Raw genomic sequence first — 18,723 nt, forward strand, 5'->3', positions numbered from 1 at the left:
AAGACTTAATTTTCGAGGGAGTTGTCAAGTCCAGTAATGCGGTTATAACTGTATAGTTTTGCGGTTATCGGACTTTCGACATGCGGTCCAGGTCTGATACGTAGTTTCAAGATGCTCCCGAGAGCAATTGGGTTTAAGGACGGATTCTAGATTTCAGGGTAACGTAGCGTCAATGATACTGTACAATTTGAGTCTTGTAGATCATATTTAAAGTGATTAGTGCTAATTTCATAAGCACTCTAGTTTAGCACTTGCTAATATTAATCTAATTTCTAAAGGATTTGGTCCTGGGTGATTTCTGCTTGAGGTGGTACTTAGGTCCTTGTACGGATTTTTCCGAGACGTTACAAAGGGATAAGATCTATCACACGGTGTTTTTAGATCCTCTCTTCCCCAAAAATACAATGACATTCCATTACATGCAGAAGGTTTTAAAATTACATTTACGCAATACCTGGATACCACTAAATCTGTGAGAAGATTGTTGTAGTAGTTGAAACCGGGATGGAATCAAGGCAAGTTCACGGCGACTCGCCGATCTACCGATCCTTAGACGTGCACATAACGTTCATAGAGAACAAAGAGGACCACACAACCATCCATGTCTCGGATCTTCTGGATCTGCAATGATATTCTCAACTAAGTTGATCAGTGAGGAAGAAGGGAATGGATGAGGGAGAGAGTATCTACGCCCGATGGAGTATATGCGTCTGATGGTCCGCAAGACTAAAAACTTCGGTCTTTACTTTTTCACCGCAGGGCGGTGCAGTGCAATGACACCACTGCACTGCACGATGCGTTGAACTCTAACAAGAGATAATGCGTGGTAGCCGAATTCTGGTTCGGCGACGTACTCGGGTCTCTCGTCCACGACCGCTTTTAATTCGAATACAAACATTGGATAACATACGGCCCACGTCTAAACACAATGCAACACCACCTGGGCTGTGAATCCAAACACGCCCTTAGTTTCGAATCTCCTGCTATTTAAGCTTCCGTGTTAAAATAAACTGGCGGAATGGATGGACAATACAAGATATAACACGAACATCTGGGTGGGCCGCACAGAACCTTGGGTTACATGGGAGCGGGGTAAGCGTCGCATCCACCGTCATTCATGGTTAAGCAATCTGGCCAACGGTCCCGATCAACTCACCATGCAGAAGATCGGGCCTCTGGAAGAAACTAATCAATTCCTAACCCTTCCATCAGTGGCCAGGAAAAAAAAACGATGGCTGCATTTAATCTTCTAATCATCCGTATCTGGGCTCACCATTTCGACGGTCCTGACAGTAACTTGTCCAGACACAGCAGCCATTCGCAGTAAGACCGAAACCCCAGGAGCCGCGACCCTCGCTCTTCAGCCTTCATCTGAAATTCCGCCATTAAAGAGCACCGATCGAAGCTCGATCTCTCCATTCCAAGGCGATTCTATTCTGCTGTTCCCTCTTCATGGTACGGATTCTACCTTCTCTTTCTTAGATTCTCATTTCTGCATTCCGATCCTTTGAAAAATGGGATTTCCATGCCCGGGAATCTCTTGTGCTATTTGTAGAGAATCTGATCGTGGCGAATTTCGCCGTTTCAGTTAATTCCATCGCTCACATTACTGAAGAAATTCGGTTCATTTTCAACTATCCTAGGCTTTCAATTTTGAGGAATCAAATGATCCCCGAATCAATGATGTGTAGCAGGGCAATTGGGTTTTCAGTTTCTACAAGTGGGCCCCACGGTTCGGTGATCCCAATCGTTGATTTGATGGGATGTGCCTGGGAGATTGTAGCTGCCAATCTCGGGCCCTTCTTTTAAGTTGAATGTGGACTGTTGCTGTATTTGTCTCTTAGGTGTCAATTTGTGGGCCACAAATTAGAAGGTTGGGATTGTTCTGTCATGGAGGTTTTAGGTGTATCTTGGGATTTCTTTCTTTGGCATTTGCTTTTGAGGCAGTTTCCTTTACAACTTCTGTGATGTGTGTATGGCATCCAATCTGTTCAGCAGGGTCGTCCCAGCAAAAAATTTTGACGCCCCAAAATTAAGGCATATCCAACCATAACGTCTGCCACCATGTGAACTTGGAGGTTCTTGCGCGGTTGTATATCATTTTCTATAGTGTGGTCAGATAATGAATGTATAAGCCTATTTTTGGGGCATCCTATCATGGTAGGGTTTACCTAATGAGTGGGTTGGATGGCACACGCACATCACAGTACAAGGATACCTCTCCATTCCAAAGCTATTGGGAAGGAACCAGCCTCTTTGATTTTTGTTCTCTCTCTCTCTCTCTCTCTCTCTCTCTCTCATTTGAAAGAACAAAGTAATAGGAACAGCCAACAAACGAGGCAGATGAGAAATCCTTTTGTAGTTCTAACAACAAACTATCACCACACTACCTTCACTATGGAATCTTAGAGCAAAAGCGAAATCAATGAAGAAAAAACACAGGCAGCTTCAGGGTCTAAAATCTCATGGGACATGGATGCCCCTCTAGTAGCCACTCCAATGCTCCTCCCAACCTGGCACACTTTTCCAATCACGATTAAGGTCCTTCCTTGACCCATGGAATTTTGCAATACCATCATTTACTCTAATATAGAAACTACAGATTTTCTTTTGATGGAATCCAATATACTAACTTTGCTTTTGAAAATTCTCCCACATTGTCCCTTTGGTTCATGGTTAAAGACTTAGACTAGCAGGATGTGGCTCATCTAAGTTGATGTGGACTCAGTAGGATGACATGACCCTTATATGAAACCCTGAGACACCCCTGATTTGGGAGAGTTGGGCCGATTCAGCCTCAACTCAGGTGAGTCTCAACTCATTTCAGGACCGAACGAGTTGCTCTAAGTCGCCGAATCTTTTAACCATGCGTTGATTGACAATGATGCTCCTGCCAACCATTTAGAAGATCAATCACTGAAATGGGAAACACCCATTCTAGACCAAGCTGGATTAAGAAATGATACCACACCTTCATCACAATAAAAAAAAATGCAAGAAGTGATGATCGAAAGATTCCTTTTCTTTCTTTGAGAAGTCACAAGTTTTTTTATAAGGCAGGAAGAAGATTCCTCACAAGGAATTACAAACAAGACTAAGAAGAATAGAAAAGGATGATAGGAACAGACACAAAGTATTGCAGAGACAAAGCTCAGAAAATGACATCCAACTTAGCTTTCCTGAAGAAATCTCATGAGATCTCTGGTGATTCTAGAAACATCTCTCATTGTGCTCATTCCAAGTTGACCATAATGCCGCTAGAAAAGATAGTTTCCAAAGGATTCTCCCTTTGGAGCCTTTCCCACCCTCATGCCATGTTCAAAGAAGAGCTTCTATGGATCCTGACATCACCCAACGACACTGGAACAACTTGAGGAAGCTGTCCTAGATTGCTCTCCAGAAGGCACACTGAAAGAACAAGTGATCCATGGATTCCATATCCCGCATACACATGATGCATGTGTTGGGAATGATCATATGTCTCTTTTGAAGGTTTTCCACCGTAAGCTCCTTGTTCTTCCCCACTAACCATGTAAAAGCCACCTCCTTAGGATGACCTTTATAATGTCAAACCTCCATCAGATCCCCACTTTCCTCCTACCTGGAACCAGAACAACTTCATAGAATTATGTAACCGTAAATCACCTATTCTTCTCTCATTTCTACACCCACGAATCCAGCTCATCAGGATAGTCGTTTGAGGTGGAGAAGCTCCAATAACCTAGCCATATGCTCTGACTCTTTGTTTGAAAGATTCCTATGACACAAGGGGGCCCAAACCACATGACCACCCACCATTTTAAAGAATTCGGAAACACGAGCCTCCAAGTCTGAGGTGATATCAGCCAGGCTAGGAAGAAAAACATCAAAACGTCTATTTGAACAGCTGACACCAATTAGTGGGAATAAGGCTTAGATGATGATGATGATGAGGTCTATTTGAGCACTAGATGTCTGATTAAAAGTTTATCTGAGACCCATTGCCAACTGAGAAGGAAACTCGTTTTGTTGTGCATTCGTCAACCGTACTAACTATCACTTTCCATGCCGCAGAAGCTCTTTACTGAGATTATTCCTTTGTGAACCATCCCCGTATTTCAATGCCATCCACCTTTTCGATTGGCACCCGGCCTCTAACCCAAATCTCCACAGCCATTTACCTAAAAGCCATATTCACGACTTCTAAATTTCTTATCCCGTCATCTCCCTTCCTAGTTAGTTTACATATGTTACTTCATTGCATTAGATGGAATTTTCGCTTGTCATCTGAACCCTGCCACCAGAAATTGTACCGTATTCCATCGATTATATTTAACACACGGACAAGACATTGGAAAAGGGACATATGGTAGATTGGCATATCGAACAATGCTGCCTTCATCATCAGCATAATCCCCCACACTGCCATCCAAATGATAGATATCTCATCTTCCAATTTGAGATTTATTTATTTTTAGTTCTCTCGATAACCTTATTCCGCAAATGCTCTGCTGGCTTTCCAGTGCACAACGTGAGGCCCATATATGTCGATGGGAGATTGCCTGCTTTGCATCCAAAGACATCTGCTAGATACTTGACTTCCTCTGAAGACATTCTTTTCTCCAATATCTTACTTTTGTGAATGTTTACTTTCATACCTTTCATACCCCAGATCCATTCAAAGCATGCAACAATTTTCCTCATATTATCTACCTGAACCGCATTGGCATCCTAGAAGAGGAGGGTGTCATCTACAAATTGAAGATGAGATATCCAAAAATTAGCATTCTCCACTCTAAAACCAATATTATTTGTTCCATGAGGTGTGAAGAAACTGCCATTGTTTTTTAATATTATGGATATAAAAATATGGTACATGTTACATGACTTTCACATTCAATTACTGTTATTATACCGTTGTTGCAATGTCTATTTGATACTATAAATTCTGTTTTATATAGAATTGATAGATCCAATGCTTATCAGTTTCTTATTTGCAGTTATTTTATCTGGTTGATCGATATAGTCGGAAAGGAAATTTAACTGATCTTTGTTACTTTCTAACCTGAATATCTGGTGTACTACACCAGGGACCAATTGAGACTCTCTCTCTCTCTCTCTCTCTCTCTCTCTCTCTCTGACCTGAATAACTTGCGTGCTTAGGGACCCATCAAGAACATTCTATCTCAACCCCGGATAGCTCTGGTTTGTCGATACAGAGAGAGGTGGCAATCTGTCTGCAGATCATTCAGCACTCAGGCTGCAACTACAGCAGGCACTCCACAGCCTCCACCGCCACCCCCACCTCCTGAGAAAACCCACTTTGGAGGCCTCAAAGATGAAGACCGCATCTTCACCAACCTCTATGGCTTGCATGACCCTTTCCTCAAAGGTGCCATTAAGCGGGGTGACTGGCATAGAACCAAAGACATTGTCCTGAAAGGTGCTGACTGGATTGTTAATGAAATGAAAAAATCTGGTCTTCGTGGCCGTGGAGGTGCTGGTTTTCCATCTGGTCTTAAGTGGTCTTTCATGCCAAAGGTGTCTGATGGCCGTCCTTCCTATCTTGTTGTCAATGCGGATGAGAGTGAGCCTGGGACGTGTAAAGACAGAGAAATCATGCGCCATGACCCACACAAACTACTTGAGGGGTGCTTAATTGCTGGAGTAGGCATGCGGGCTACTGCAGCTTACATCTACATAAGGGGTGAGTATGTAAATGAGCGGCTAAACCTCGAAAGGGCTAGGAAGGAAGCTTATAAAGCTGGATTGTTGGGCAAGAATGCGTGTGGGTCTGGTTATGATTTCGATGTACATATCCACTATGGTGCTGGTGCTTACATTTGTGGTGAAGAGACGGCACTGTTGGAGAGTCTAGAAGGGAAACAAGGAAAACCAAGACTGAAGCCTCCTTTTCCAGCAAATTCAGGCTTGTATGGTTGCCCGACGACCGTAACTAATGTGGAAACAGTAGCTGTGTCTCCCACTATCTTGAGAAGGGGGCCTGAGTGGTTTTCTAGCTTTGGCCGGAAGAATAACTCTGGGACGAAGCTCTTTTGTGTGTCAGGCCACGTGAACAAGCCTTGCACAGTTGAGGAGGAGATGAGTATTCCATTGAAGGAGTTGATTGAGCGGCACTGTGGGGGAGTTAGAGGTGGTTGGGATAATTTGCTGGCAATTATTCCAGGTGGTTCATCTGTTCCCCTACTGCCAAGGCACATATGTGATGATGTATTGATGGACTATGATGCCCTCAAGGCTGTTCAGTCAGGGTTGGGGACTGCAGCGGTCATCGTGATGGACAAGTCGACTGATGTTGTTGATGCTATAGCAAGGCTCTCATACTTCTATAAGCATGAGAGCTGTGGGCAGTGCACACCTTGCAGAGAGGGAACGGGGTGGCTGTGGATGGTCATGGAGAGGTTGAAGGTTGGAAATGCAAAGCTGGAAGAGATAGACATGCTGCAGGAGATTACAAAGCAGATAGAGGGGCACACCATATGTGCTTTGGGTGATGCTGCCGCTTGGCCTGTGCAAGGGCTCATCAGGCATTTCAGACCTGAGCTGGAGAGAAGGATCCGGGAGCGTGCAGAGAGGGAGCTGGTGGGGGCTGCTACTGCTTGAGGCTCTTACACAGGTTGTTTTTTTTAAATAAATAAATAAAAAAAAAATCCTTTTTTCATTAAGAGAACTGGTTTTCTTCTCATTGGGTTGTAGCTTGAGACAAAAGGGATCTGACATCTCTATGTTTTTCTCTGAAAATGGCAGTTACATTTATGTTTTTCCAAGTGAAAAGCATATATACTTCCTTTATAGCAGGCTTTGTCACAAAAGGGAGAGAATTCCCTTGTGAAGTCTCATTATAAGATGAACAAGTTTTGTTTTGTTCTTTTCTAAATGCTATTCCAAGATCATAATTACTATCATTTTGCTATGTTCTGCCACCAATCATCTGACAATGTTGTTGTTGAGATCCATTGAAAATACAAGCTTAATGAAATGCCCTTTTGGTTGTCAGTGTATATAAGATTGCCACAGTCCGGTTCTATAATGAAACCCTGTTAATGCCATGTTACAATTTGCAAGGAAGCTTTTTGAACATATTTGAATTTCAGTGTAGGCAATGTCATATGAAAGTTTACATCCGTGACTGGTGGTTGGACCAAACTGCCCACAGACATGGGTTGTGGTTTGGCCCAGGTTTTAAAAGCACTATTTCCATGTTTTTCAACACACTTTATAAAGGATGATACTTGGTTGGTGTTAGAGAACACTGCTTTGGGTGCACCTGCAGTGCACCATATGAAATGATAATATTCAGAGCCATCCGTGCACCTGCAGTGTACCATACCTATGTATTATCTTATCTTAAATTGGTTGGACATAGGTATGTTTATCTTGGTTTCTGTGGTTGTGTTTATCTAGATTTCTTTAGATGCTCATCTCTGTAATCCTCTTAGAACATGGGAGAAATGGGGAGATAATTCATCGAAAATCTCCACTTTCCCTCTACAATTTTTCCATTCCCTTTCCTTTCTTACAGTTGGTAAACAATGCCGTTTATTATTATTATTATTATTATTATTATTTGTCATATTAAGTTTTAGCCTTATGGGCAAGTTTTATAAGTTGAAGATACAATGTACAGAGTATCCAATGGCAAATTTTATATCTATGTTAGTTATCAAATGCTTGATTTCTTTACACATGGCCCACATGTATGAGATCAGACTCGTCATCTATTGGATCCTAACAATGGATAGGCCATATAAAAAATGACACCGTTCCAATGACCTTAGCCATCTGTTTAGAGTTGTGCCCATTGAATGTCAACTGTTGGTAGGAATTTTTCCTAGCCAGCCACTTGCAATTGTCAATAGTTCTCTAATCACTGGCCAGTATTTTACTTGGGTGATTTTCAAGGTGTGTTGGTAGAGCCCAATAGATGAACGGTCCAGATCTTATACACATTCACTGAATGTATATATGTTGAATGCTTGATAATTTAGATAATATCAATGCCACTGAATCCTCACTAAATTATTAATGATATCCATCATTTACATCTGAAATAGTTCCATTTTTCATTCTTAAAAGTTGCCCCTTTTATTGCAAAATTTCGACTTGATTTAGATTATAACCCTCGGTCAGTGGCTTACATAGACGGTTAAGGAGAGAGTACAGCAGTGTGCAACACTCATCCAAACATAGTCCAATAATCAAATGATTAGTCCCCCAATATCAGAGATTTTAGTCCTCTATCCAAGGTGGGGCCCATCAAACCAACAGTTGGATCACTGAGCCATGGTCCTGAATGTACACAGGCTAGGGTGTCAGAAACTGCTCGTTTGCCAGTGCGCAGGACCTTAAAGCCCTCGTTCAGATCAGACCAGTTTGGTTCGACAAAAGTATTTTGAATAAACTGGAAATCAAATAACGTAGTACACTTGAATCATATACAGAACATAATAAATATAGATGAAATGTACCCAAAAAAGAATAGAAAAGAAAAGAAAATTAAATAATATGCATTTTACCTAAATGTAATCTTATGTGGTTTTCCAATATATAGAAATTTAAAATAAAAAATAGGTGTCAAAACACTATTAGCCTTTTCTATAAAGATTTTTGCTAATTTCACATCATGTATATACATGCCCATTCAAGTGTGCACATAGGTGCTGATCTGCCATTTTTGGGGGATCATCCGACTGATGTGACAGGTTCTGTCCTTCATGTGGATGACCTGGTCCAACAATCAGGTTGAATGAGTTGGTATGTCCACAGTTCAATGTGAAGCAGTCATAACTGCTGGTTTTGAGTAAAACTGTCCCCATTTGTCTGCCATGTGGATGACCTTGAGTAAAACTGCCCCCATTTGTCTGCCATGTAGATGACCTTGATTAAAACTGCCCCCATTTGTCTGCCAGGTGGATGACCTTGTCCCTGTTTAGCCCCTGCAATATTAGGGTCAGTGCTTGATCTTGAATTTTGTTAACCCGTGGGTCCTCAGCGGCTCGAATTTTCTTAAGAAGCTACCATACTGTAGTTAGTGAATCTCCTTCCCCAATAAAGGACACTGAAAGGACAGTTTTTATCCAATCGGTTGCTTGCACCTCAATGTTGACCAACCACCTCAATTTGACCTTTAAATCCTATGGTCTCTCAATATACTACCATTTAACGATAAAATGGTCCAGTCGTTAGAAATCACAATTTCACCCCTTCAAACAGGAAATGATTGGTAGTCTTGCTGCACAATTCAGGAGCAGCATCAATCTCCATTGTAACATCATATGTGTTTGTCAGTGGGACCAATCATCTTGTGGGACTCACCATGGATCTGTCACTGCGCAGTTGTGGCAGTGGGACAATTGTAACTGTCCAGTCATTAGACATTTGCTTATTGAGGGTGAACTAATGGGCTTAGTTATGTTAGTCATCTGCTTCCAAACCACCAGTTTAGGATTACCCAATAAGTGTGATTCTTTAACTTTTTCCCTTCTACTCTGGGCCCACTGGCAATTGGTTCTGATCACTGTATGCACGAGTATGGTGCGTGCATGGGTGCATGCACATGAGCGTGTACATAGATGTCTTGGTAGAGGAATGATATGATCCTCAACCAAGGATATTGCATGCAGGGCCTTCTATGCAAGTGGGGCCTGAGTTCCAATGAACCAGACTGTTGATTTGATGGATGTTAGTGTAGGTGTAGATAGGTCACAGCATTGCATAACTGTCTATTTAATAGTCAGTTGTCAGAGGGTGAACAGTCCCATTTGCTTCAATCGATGGAAGCCAGGAACTTCAATCTCAGAGCAGGGGATTGTCGAGGGAAAAGGAAACTGGGATAATTCAAAGGAATTGGGGAAAATCCTCTCCCAACACACACACACAAAAAACCTAGGAGAGGCTTGGACAAGCAATCTCTCTCTCTCTCTCTCTCTCTCTCTCTCTCTCTCTCTCTCTCTCTCTCTCTCTCTTATTATTATTATTATTATTTTTTATTTACACACTCACGCCAGTGAATTTCACCACCTATGGGCACTCGAACCCTTGACCGGGAGTTGAAACTCCTGAGAGTCTACCACCCGAGCAAGAGTAAGGACCCTCTCTCTCTCTAACTCCTGAGAGTCTACCACCCGAGCAAGAGTAAGGACCCTCTCTCTCTCTCTCTCTCTCTTCTTCAATTCAATTCTCAAAACTCAAAAAACTTATTACAATTGCAAAAAGTAGAGTATTTATATACTATCCAACTATTCTTGTGATTAATGTGCTAATCACAACTCTCAACTGATCTCAACTACTTTACACAACAAAAAGACCAATCTACCCTCACACATCCCAAAATTCCCCTTGGCAAAAGACCAATCAAAACAGAGATCAATGGGCATAGTCTCTATCTAGCGGACATACCATTTCCGCTGCCCAGCAATGACTTGATGGCTGGAGGAATTATCATTCCGGCCACCTAGCATACTCCTTTGTCACAATTTTCCATCTGCGGCAGGCCTCAGTCAGATTGACAATCTGGACTGGAGAGCCATCGTTCCCCTTTGTATAGATTCATGGTCATTTAAATTCCCACCTGTACTGCATGGCTATAGCTCCTACTCATTTATCATTTATTTTGGTGTAGGGAAGGTTATTCTGAAGGCAGTTATTGTGGAATAAAAGTGCGAAAGGACTTGGCCTCTCCCGCAATCTGTATGTATTTCTGCAAGCGACTTCTGTCGGAACTAGGGGACCGGTTTTTAGCTTATGAGCCAAGGATCTGTATTTATCTGTATTTATCTGGATCTCTATTTATCTGTTTATAGTTTCTAGCGAACTGCATTTCATTCTGAATATTTCATGGAATAAAAGAATTCTCAGAACTGTGAAGACGGGCAGAAGTGTCTCTGAGATGGATGCAGCTCAACTGCAGGGTCCACTGTGATGTCTGTGTCGTATATCCACTGTCCATCTGTTTTGCCAGCTCATTTTATAGCACAAACCCAAAAATGAAGCAGGTCCAAATCTTCTCGAGGGGCCATAGTAATGTTGATTTGCTATCCAACCTGTTGATAAGATCACACTGACCTTGGATGAAAAGACCAAACAAATCTCATGTTCATCAAATTCTTTTGTGGCCCCCTAGGGGTTTTTCATGGTGTGCATTCAATCAACACTGTTTCCTGTGGTGTGGTCCATCTTAGGTTTGGATCTGCTTCATTTTTTGGGTTCATGCCCTAAAATGAGCTGGAAAACGGATGGATGGCATGGATACAAGACACATACATCACAGTGGGCCCCACAGTCAGGGATCCACCAAATCCTTTTCCCTGAGATTGCCCTGAGAAACTATGATGTTATTTTGCACCCTCTGTTTCCATGCGGAACCTGTTGGACTGTTTGTGGCAACTCAGCTGGCATTCCCGAAAAGGCATCGTGTTGGAAGGTTTAGACTGTCTATAGGTGTCATTTTTTGGATGGGGCCTACTGCCGTGTTCTGTATTTACAATGCCATGCACAAGATGGATGACATTCAGTCCGTCCTTTGGTGGTCTGATGGTGAATGGTTCTGCTAGAGATAAGAATATTGTATTTTTGGGTGGTCCTGCAGGCTGTTGTATCAGATTATTTTATTAATATAAATAGAGAGGGCAGAAGAGAAAGAAGATTGGGGGATAGGGTTTTGCAAACCTAATACCATTTACATGGTTAAAGCCAATTAGAATTAGGCTAGTTTGGCACGGTGGATTTGGAATCCTCTGGTTGTGCTTGGCACCCTGGATTCGAACTCCCCTCTAATCCCTAAGTAGCTATGCATAGCATATTTAGAGGGGTTTGAATTTTATTACTAAATCAACTTTAATATTCCTAATTAGTGTATGTAATGTAATGTTTGACACACATTGTAAAAAGCCCATTGAAATATATACTATAGCCGAAAATGATAAAATTCCAAGTCTTGGATGGTCCACTAGGAAAGGATCACAATCAAGCAACCAACCAATGATCTTTAACCGTTGATTTACATGGACAATGTTTGGACTGCACAGATCATCCCATTGAAGTAATTTTAGATATGTAGTTGATTATTTGATTGTTTTGAGATATCATCAGTGCGCCACCTGCCCAATCAAATTAGTAGCCTGGTGACACACATGAGACTCATATGGAAGGATTTTAAATGAAATCCTACCTTCGAGTGAACTTGATATCCTCAGTTATTTTATTGTGCCAAACAGACGGGACCCTCCCTCCAACCAAAACCATAGTGCCAAACGACCCTAAGGTATAATTTGATACGGTAGTCTACCGGACCATCCAAAAATATAATAGGACCACCCAAGAACACAATATTCCTGTCTAACATGTTCATAGACTACTGATTGGACAATCATAATGGATGGAACATGAATAAGATTGTCGATGGCTTTGTATTTAGTGTGATTTTTTTTATTTTTTATTTTTACAATTATTGTATACGATCTATTTGATGTATGTGATTATCCAATCAAGGCAAATCTTAGTCAGTAGACGGTCAGTGGAATCCAAGAGATGGCTGCTTCAGATAATTGTACCATGGAGATGATTCTGTAGAGCAGGAAGAATTCATAGTACGTAGAGCCCCATCTTGCCATGTAAGCTAGTGCACAAATCCAAGCCATCTATCTTTTGTGATAATTGCCTAATTATCGATGGCTCATGTTTAAAATTCATCACTTTTGTCCACTTTGCCAATCTCAATAGTGAACATTAAATGTTTTTTTTTTTTTTTGTTTGTTTGTTTTTTCACCATTCATTTGAAGGCCAATAATTAGTTTGCTAGGATCGTTTGAACCATTCCCATCCAGCGGGGGCAATTAGATGGATGGACCCCACCTTACTGGGTCTAATTGTATATCATTTCTTAATAGGTACTGTGCAGGCTAATCATATTAAGCTTGAACCCAACGCTCTATTGTTTGAGTGTAGAGTACCCACCATCGCCAGACTTCACAATGGCATAATTCTAACAGCAGATTGGCACCATCCAACCAGTGGGCCTGATGTCCAAAAATCACGCATTGGTTAATCATAGACATCCAATTAGCGGCGTTCCAATAGAGAGTAAAATGAGATTGTTAACAGGTAAATTTATCACACGAAAAATAATCAAGGTAAGTGATGGCTGGTGTTGTTCCATCAGAATCATTTTTTTTAAAAACCATGGGCCATCCGTAGGACAACCAATCCACCATTGTCCCTGTAACTTGTAGGATGGGAAATGGGTCCTACCCAATTACGATACATGCAGTTGAATGCATGTGATATTTCAACTAATCTGAAAAATAAAAATGTGTGAAACCTTTCCATGCACCTAGATGGTTTTGGAATTGTTGCCATCCGCATCATCTATCTGGACCATCCATTAGGGCCAGTCCACTTCTTCTCCCATGGAAAAATCATATGATCAAGTGATCCAAACCGTCCATTTTGTGGCATGCAGAAATGGATGGGCAATATAGTTCATGGAAGATTGGTACAGTCACAAATGTTTAGGAACAATCAATTGCTGTAATTTTTAAAGAGCCATGAAAGAAGAGTAGACTTGAGAACCTATTCAATGCCCCAGATAGATGATGTGGATGCCAACAGGCCCATATGCAACTAGGTGCATGGAAATGCTCTCACAGTACAAATGCAATGGAAAAGAGTATTAATATGGAAGATACGGGTGTACACGAACCGAACTAGCTCGGTTAGCTCACTTGACTTCGCTCGAAAAAGCTCGATTTGACTCGGTTCAAAGCTGAGTTCGAGCTGGGTCGAGCTAATTTTTTGAGCTCGAAAATGAGTTCGAGCTAGCCCCCAGCTCGGCTTGACTCGAATTGAACTTGGATCAAACCAGTTCGGTGACTCGGTTACTTTGATATTGATTTTGCTCACCAAGTGTTTGATGAAATGACTCAAAGAAATGTGGCTGTTGTCAAGGAAGGTATACATGAAACCAACACTCTTTTTTTTCTTGATTTTTATGTTGCTTAGAAGGTGTTTGATAAAATACTTGTAAAACCATTGCTGCTATCTCAAATACAGTGAGAATACAGTGAGATTTTAAAGGTGCAGTCCAGGTGTTTGTGAAAATGCCTCAATGGCAAACTTGGCTCGAACTCAGCCCGAGCTGGCCTGAGCTGCTGACTAAACCGAGCCGAGCTGGCCAGTCGGGCTTGAGGACTGAGCCAAGCCGAGTTCAGCTGAGGCCAGCTTGACTCGGTTCGACTCGATGTACACCCCTAATGGAAGATAGTAAAACAAAGAGGACCCAGTGCATTAAATTCCCCACACATTCTAGGTATCACCCGGACTGAAAAAATAGGCCTCACCAGTATATTGAATGAGGACCATCAGTCAATTCTTTTCAGCATTTTTGTGTACATGTGGTTCACCTGATGAGTGGATTGGACTAGCTTGAGGGTCAAGCCATACGCTGTGGCCCCCACCTTAAGGGCCTCAGAAACACTCACTGGATATTGTACACCAATCGAGTATGCGGAAAAAAAATAATAATAATAAATTCAAAATTACTTGTAAATATGAAGTTATATTCTGGCCAAATCAGTGGACTAGGTAACCAGGGAAGAAGTTTTTTGCTATGCCCAATCATCCAATTAAAAACAATTCAATGTTTGTCTCCATCATTAAAAAAAAAAGCTGGTCGAAATTTCAAGGAAATGGAAACACTAAAATATTGGAGGATAAAAGATTTGGTTTGATTCGCAGGGGTCAAACAAATGGCTATATATGTTCATGTATATATTATGCTCATAGATTGAAGCAATTGAGTAGGAAGAAGCAAAATGAAATACATCTGCAATGCCACAAATCTGGTAGCTTTTACAAGTTATTCAGTGTGATAACAACTCTATTCAACCACCTGTTTGAAATACAAACGTGCAGTCATACACATGCACACACCTGGAACTGCGACTAACACATGAGTGCAAACACATATATGCAGAGAAGAGAAAATGAACATGCAAGCACAATCCAACAAAATAAAATGGCCCAGTGTCAAGTTAAGAAGATGCAACTGTCAGAGATGTGCTTTGCATTTCTGTAACCCCTTAAATGTTCATTTTGCTAGAATGCATACAACAACACAATGCCCTGGAATCTGATGCGGCGCACCTCACGTCCAGATAAAATTTCCAAGTCACAAACATTTAACACTGGTAACTGTATACAAACAATCTGCACTTGCCCATTTCGTATCTGTTTGAATTTCGACCAATCTACTAGATAGTGCCCTTTGGATTGAATTCACTTATTCTTTTATATGAAAGAAAAGAGTGATGGAATCCATGCCATGTGCCCTTGAAGCTGATTCAGTATACACTTCTCTGCTGCTTGCCTCTTCAAAATTTGTATACTTGGTGATTGCTTCCTTCACTGTTCATTTTGCTGGCTCTTCACGAGCATGTAGAATCTTATCCATGTCATCAAAATAAGGCCAACTTCTCTTGCTTATCTTGCCAGTCCTGTTTTCCTGTAACAGCACAAGGTAAACAAACAATATCAACAGAGGGAAAAAAACCAAAAAATCATAAGTATATCAAGATCCCAATTGCACGAATGAAGTATTGGGAATGATAAGAGTAGTTTTTTTGCTTGACATGTACTGAGGGTTTCATGGCACACATGGAACATGTTACACATGCAAGATCCGGCCATCCAACAGTCACACCGAGCGTTGTCACTTCAAAAATCAGACTGGTCCACTCACTAAGCAGTCCACACTTTATGAGAAGAATGGACAGTTGGAAAAGAAATGACTGACAATCTATATTCATCATGGAGGTGTGGTCCATCTGAAGCATGCAATTGACTTAGTTTTGGTCCAGAGCATGCCCACAAGGTACCCTATGGGGCTACAAATGGTCCTCATCTTGCATGTTTGCCGCAGCATGAAGCCCCATGGTTAATCTCACACAAGCAAATATGCTGGCATTCCCCATTATAACCACAAGTTGCAAACCACAGGGGCATAGAAATGGCCAAATACATTGTGACAAGCATACCGCTTTCCCAACTTCATCATGTTAAGAGTTCAAAATCCAGAAATGGTTATTGGGAAGAAAAAGACCTTAATTTCTTGCTTTTTGAGTGGACTACTGAACTGGACCTCCTACCTATAGAATATTACATAGGTTTTAATGTATTTTCAATCATCAGGAGAAATTTTAATCTCTTGTGCTTTTATGAACTCCTATTTATAGAAGAGGTTAGAGGTTCCTAATTCCATACGTATGTAAATGCCATCCCGGCCCATGTCACTACACATGCAACACCTGAGCTGTTCGTCAGGTGGGCCTCAACATATAGATGCCCTGACACCCCCAAAGGACTGCAACAATTTCCCTTGGATTTATCAGTCTCTCTAAGAAACTCAGCAAAATCACCCTGCAACTTCGGGAGAAGGGGTGCCTCCTCACAAAGGGGTTCGCAATGACCAGGCCCTGGCGACTGTTCACCAAAAACACAGGTCCTCTCAGATATGTCAGTATGACAATACTCCAGGAACTCGAATTGACATGTTATCTGTGTCAGACAATGACAAATGTTCCTGTTAAAATTGCAAAGATTAGGGTGGAGAGTTTGAAGCTCAATCAACTGGTGTTGTGTCACAACATTGAGGCTGCTGGTTCTCTCCCAACTTACCCATCCAAAAAGGAAGTAGAGGGTAAATGTTTTTCAGAAAACTCTATTACTGTTAAATCTTAGAGACTATATTTTGGAGAATGCTGTTATTGTACTAATTCCATTGAGAATGACAAGAATATATTGAAGAGTTGGGAGATCTGTAGAGCTGAGTAGCGACAAGTAGTATGAGGCAAGTACATAGGGTTGCAACTATCATCTCCGAGAATATGATGACCACAGGATAACGGAATATACATGCAATGTACTCTTGATGACTTCTGGGATGCAAACAATTGACACTTCCAATGGCTAGCAAATGATCTAGTGGCACTTCCTATAGTTGGATTTCAACTATCACTCTTCCGGTGGACACACACTTCTAGTGGGTGGGATTTCAACTATCACTCTTCTGGTGGATACACACTACTGGTGGGTGGGATTTCAACCGTTACTCTTCCTGTAACTTTAGAATGTTCTGGCAGCAAAGAAGAAACAGGTCCAACGCAAGTGCACCACTTAAGTGCTCTTGTAAAGCACCGAAACTGATGCACCCATGGAGCACTAAATAAAAGACATCCTACGCCTCTTTTCTTCCAAGATCAAGGAGGGTTTTCACGACTCTCTTCATTGACTAAGAAAATATGTCATTGCGTTGATGATCTTGATGAGAGTTGAAGGCTAAACTAGCAGACGATGCAAGAATTTTCATTCATCTTCTCTTTCCCTTTCTTTCTTTCTTCATCTTCTTCTTTTCTTCTTTTGAGAAGTGACTACCCAAAAGGCTCAAAGCTACAAAACCACAACTACATCCTAGATAGAAAGGACCAAACACTTTGGTCAAAACCCTTCATACAAGAGACCCACCCTATTACATCCAAGTTAGCCCTCTTATATACTTCTGCCTTTGTCCCACTTTAGTTATAAAAGCACCAATAGTTCCTCTCCAATAAAAGTAACCTCCACACCACTAATTTTCTTTTTCCCCAAATCCTCCCCCAAGCCAGGTAAGAAAAAGACCCTTAATGGACCCCGACATCATCTAGGAAGAAGGTGAAGAATTTCTCCCACACCTTTCAAACAAACAAGCGAAAAATTTCTCCCACACCTTTCAGACAAACAAACAATGGATGAACAAATGATCCACCAACTCCGCAGCCTTTGAGCGGAGACTGAAGTGGATTCAAGAGCCCAGTTGCGGCAAGGATCTGTTGCAAACGGGGCCTTGAACAAATGCATGATCTGGAGCAGATGCTCGAGATAAGTTTAATACAGGTATAATGCAGATGATGGCACGAATCAAGATGGAATGTCAGCAGATTGCAAGAAGGTTACAGAGGTGGTGTGAGGGTGCATGCAATTGGATGATTGGAGAAGCTAGGTGATGGTGGACACAAGACCAATGAATGGCTTTAATACCAATTGTTAAGAACCTAACCAATACGCCAAAAACCTCGAGACTGATGGAACACGTCAAACTTGGCTCTTAAACCATTGGGATCGTAACAAACCACCACACTTCACAGCTAACATCCATGATGGCACTCACACTGGCCTCTTTTTGAAGGTTACACTTTCCACTAGCCCATTGTGGTACCTTACACTTTGGCCTAGGTCGTCAATTCCACAAGTTGCCGCTTTAGTGACTCAAACACAGGATGCAGTATTCGCTTTGATACCATGTTAAATCTTAGAGATTACATTTCGGAGAATTTTGTTGTTTTACTAATTCCATTGAGAATGACAAGAATATTTGGAGGAGGTGCGAGGTCTGTAGAGATCTGTAGAGTGTAGGAGATCTTAACAGATCTACATGTATCCATTCATATAGTTATCTATAGCATGTACAGCTACACAGAGATAGCCTAAAATATACCAATTACATCAGCTACCTTCTGTTTTTTAATTACAATCACATGAATAATGAGTTAGAATGATTTAGAAATGTTTCTTTGCTTTCCATAGTTTTATTTTAAAATGCTTACTTTTGCTGCATTACAAAAGCAGAAGTGCTATCAATCTCTTAATGCAAAAATTATGCGAACTTCATCAGTTCAGAACACATTCGGAAAA

General features: G+C 41.4%; 2 protein-coding genes across 3 annotated transcripts in view; one reads left to right on the forward strand and one right to left on the reverse strand.

Moving 5' to 3' along the window:
- Positions 1–1,270: 1,270 nt before the first annotated feature.
- LOC131246314 (NADH dehydrogenase [ubiquinone] flavoprotein 1, mitochondrial) lies at positions 1,271–10,832 on the forward strand. Of its 2 annotated transcripts, none has more exons than XM_058246290.1 (3): positions 1,271–1,455; positions 5,143–6,616; positions 10,627–10,832. In XM_058246290.1, exons 1-2 carry the CDS (start codon positions 1,453–1,455, stop codon positions 6,601–6,603), a joined length of 1,464 nt encoding a protein of 487 aa, XP_058102273.1. In that variant the 5' UTR covers positions 1,271–1,452; the 3' UTR covers positions 6,604–6,616; positions 10,627–10,832. The 2 variants fall into 2 exon arrangements, with proteins under 2 accessions (XP_058102273.1, XP_058102272.1); XM_058246289.1 differs by having other exon boundaries at positions 1,273–1,455; positions 10,622–10,832.
- A 4,212-nt stretch (positions 10,833–15,044) lies between these two features.
- The window catches only part of LOC131246315 (ribonuclease J-like), an 84,189-nt gene continuing 80,510 nt past the window's right edge, over positions 15,045–18,723 (reverse strand). The window contains exon 17 of the mRNA XM_058246291.1: positions 15,045–15,499. Within this exon, the coding sequence (XP_058102274.1) occupies positions 15,407–15,499 (93 nt within the window). The 3' untranslated portion in view covers positions 15,045–15,406. The remainder of the gene's footprint in view (positions 15,500–18,723) is intronic.

The sequence above is a fragment of the Magnolia sinica genome, chromosome 5 (genome assembly GCF_029962835.1).
Source record: "Magnolia sinica isolate HGM2019 chromosome 5, MsV1, whole genome shotgun sequence".
Taxonomy (NCBI): Eukaryota; Viridiplantae; Streptophyta; class Magnoliopsida; order Magnoliales; family Magnoliaceae; genus Magnolia; species Magnolia sinica.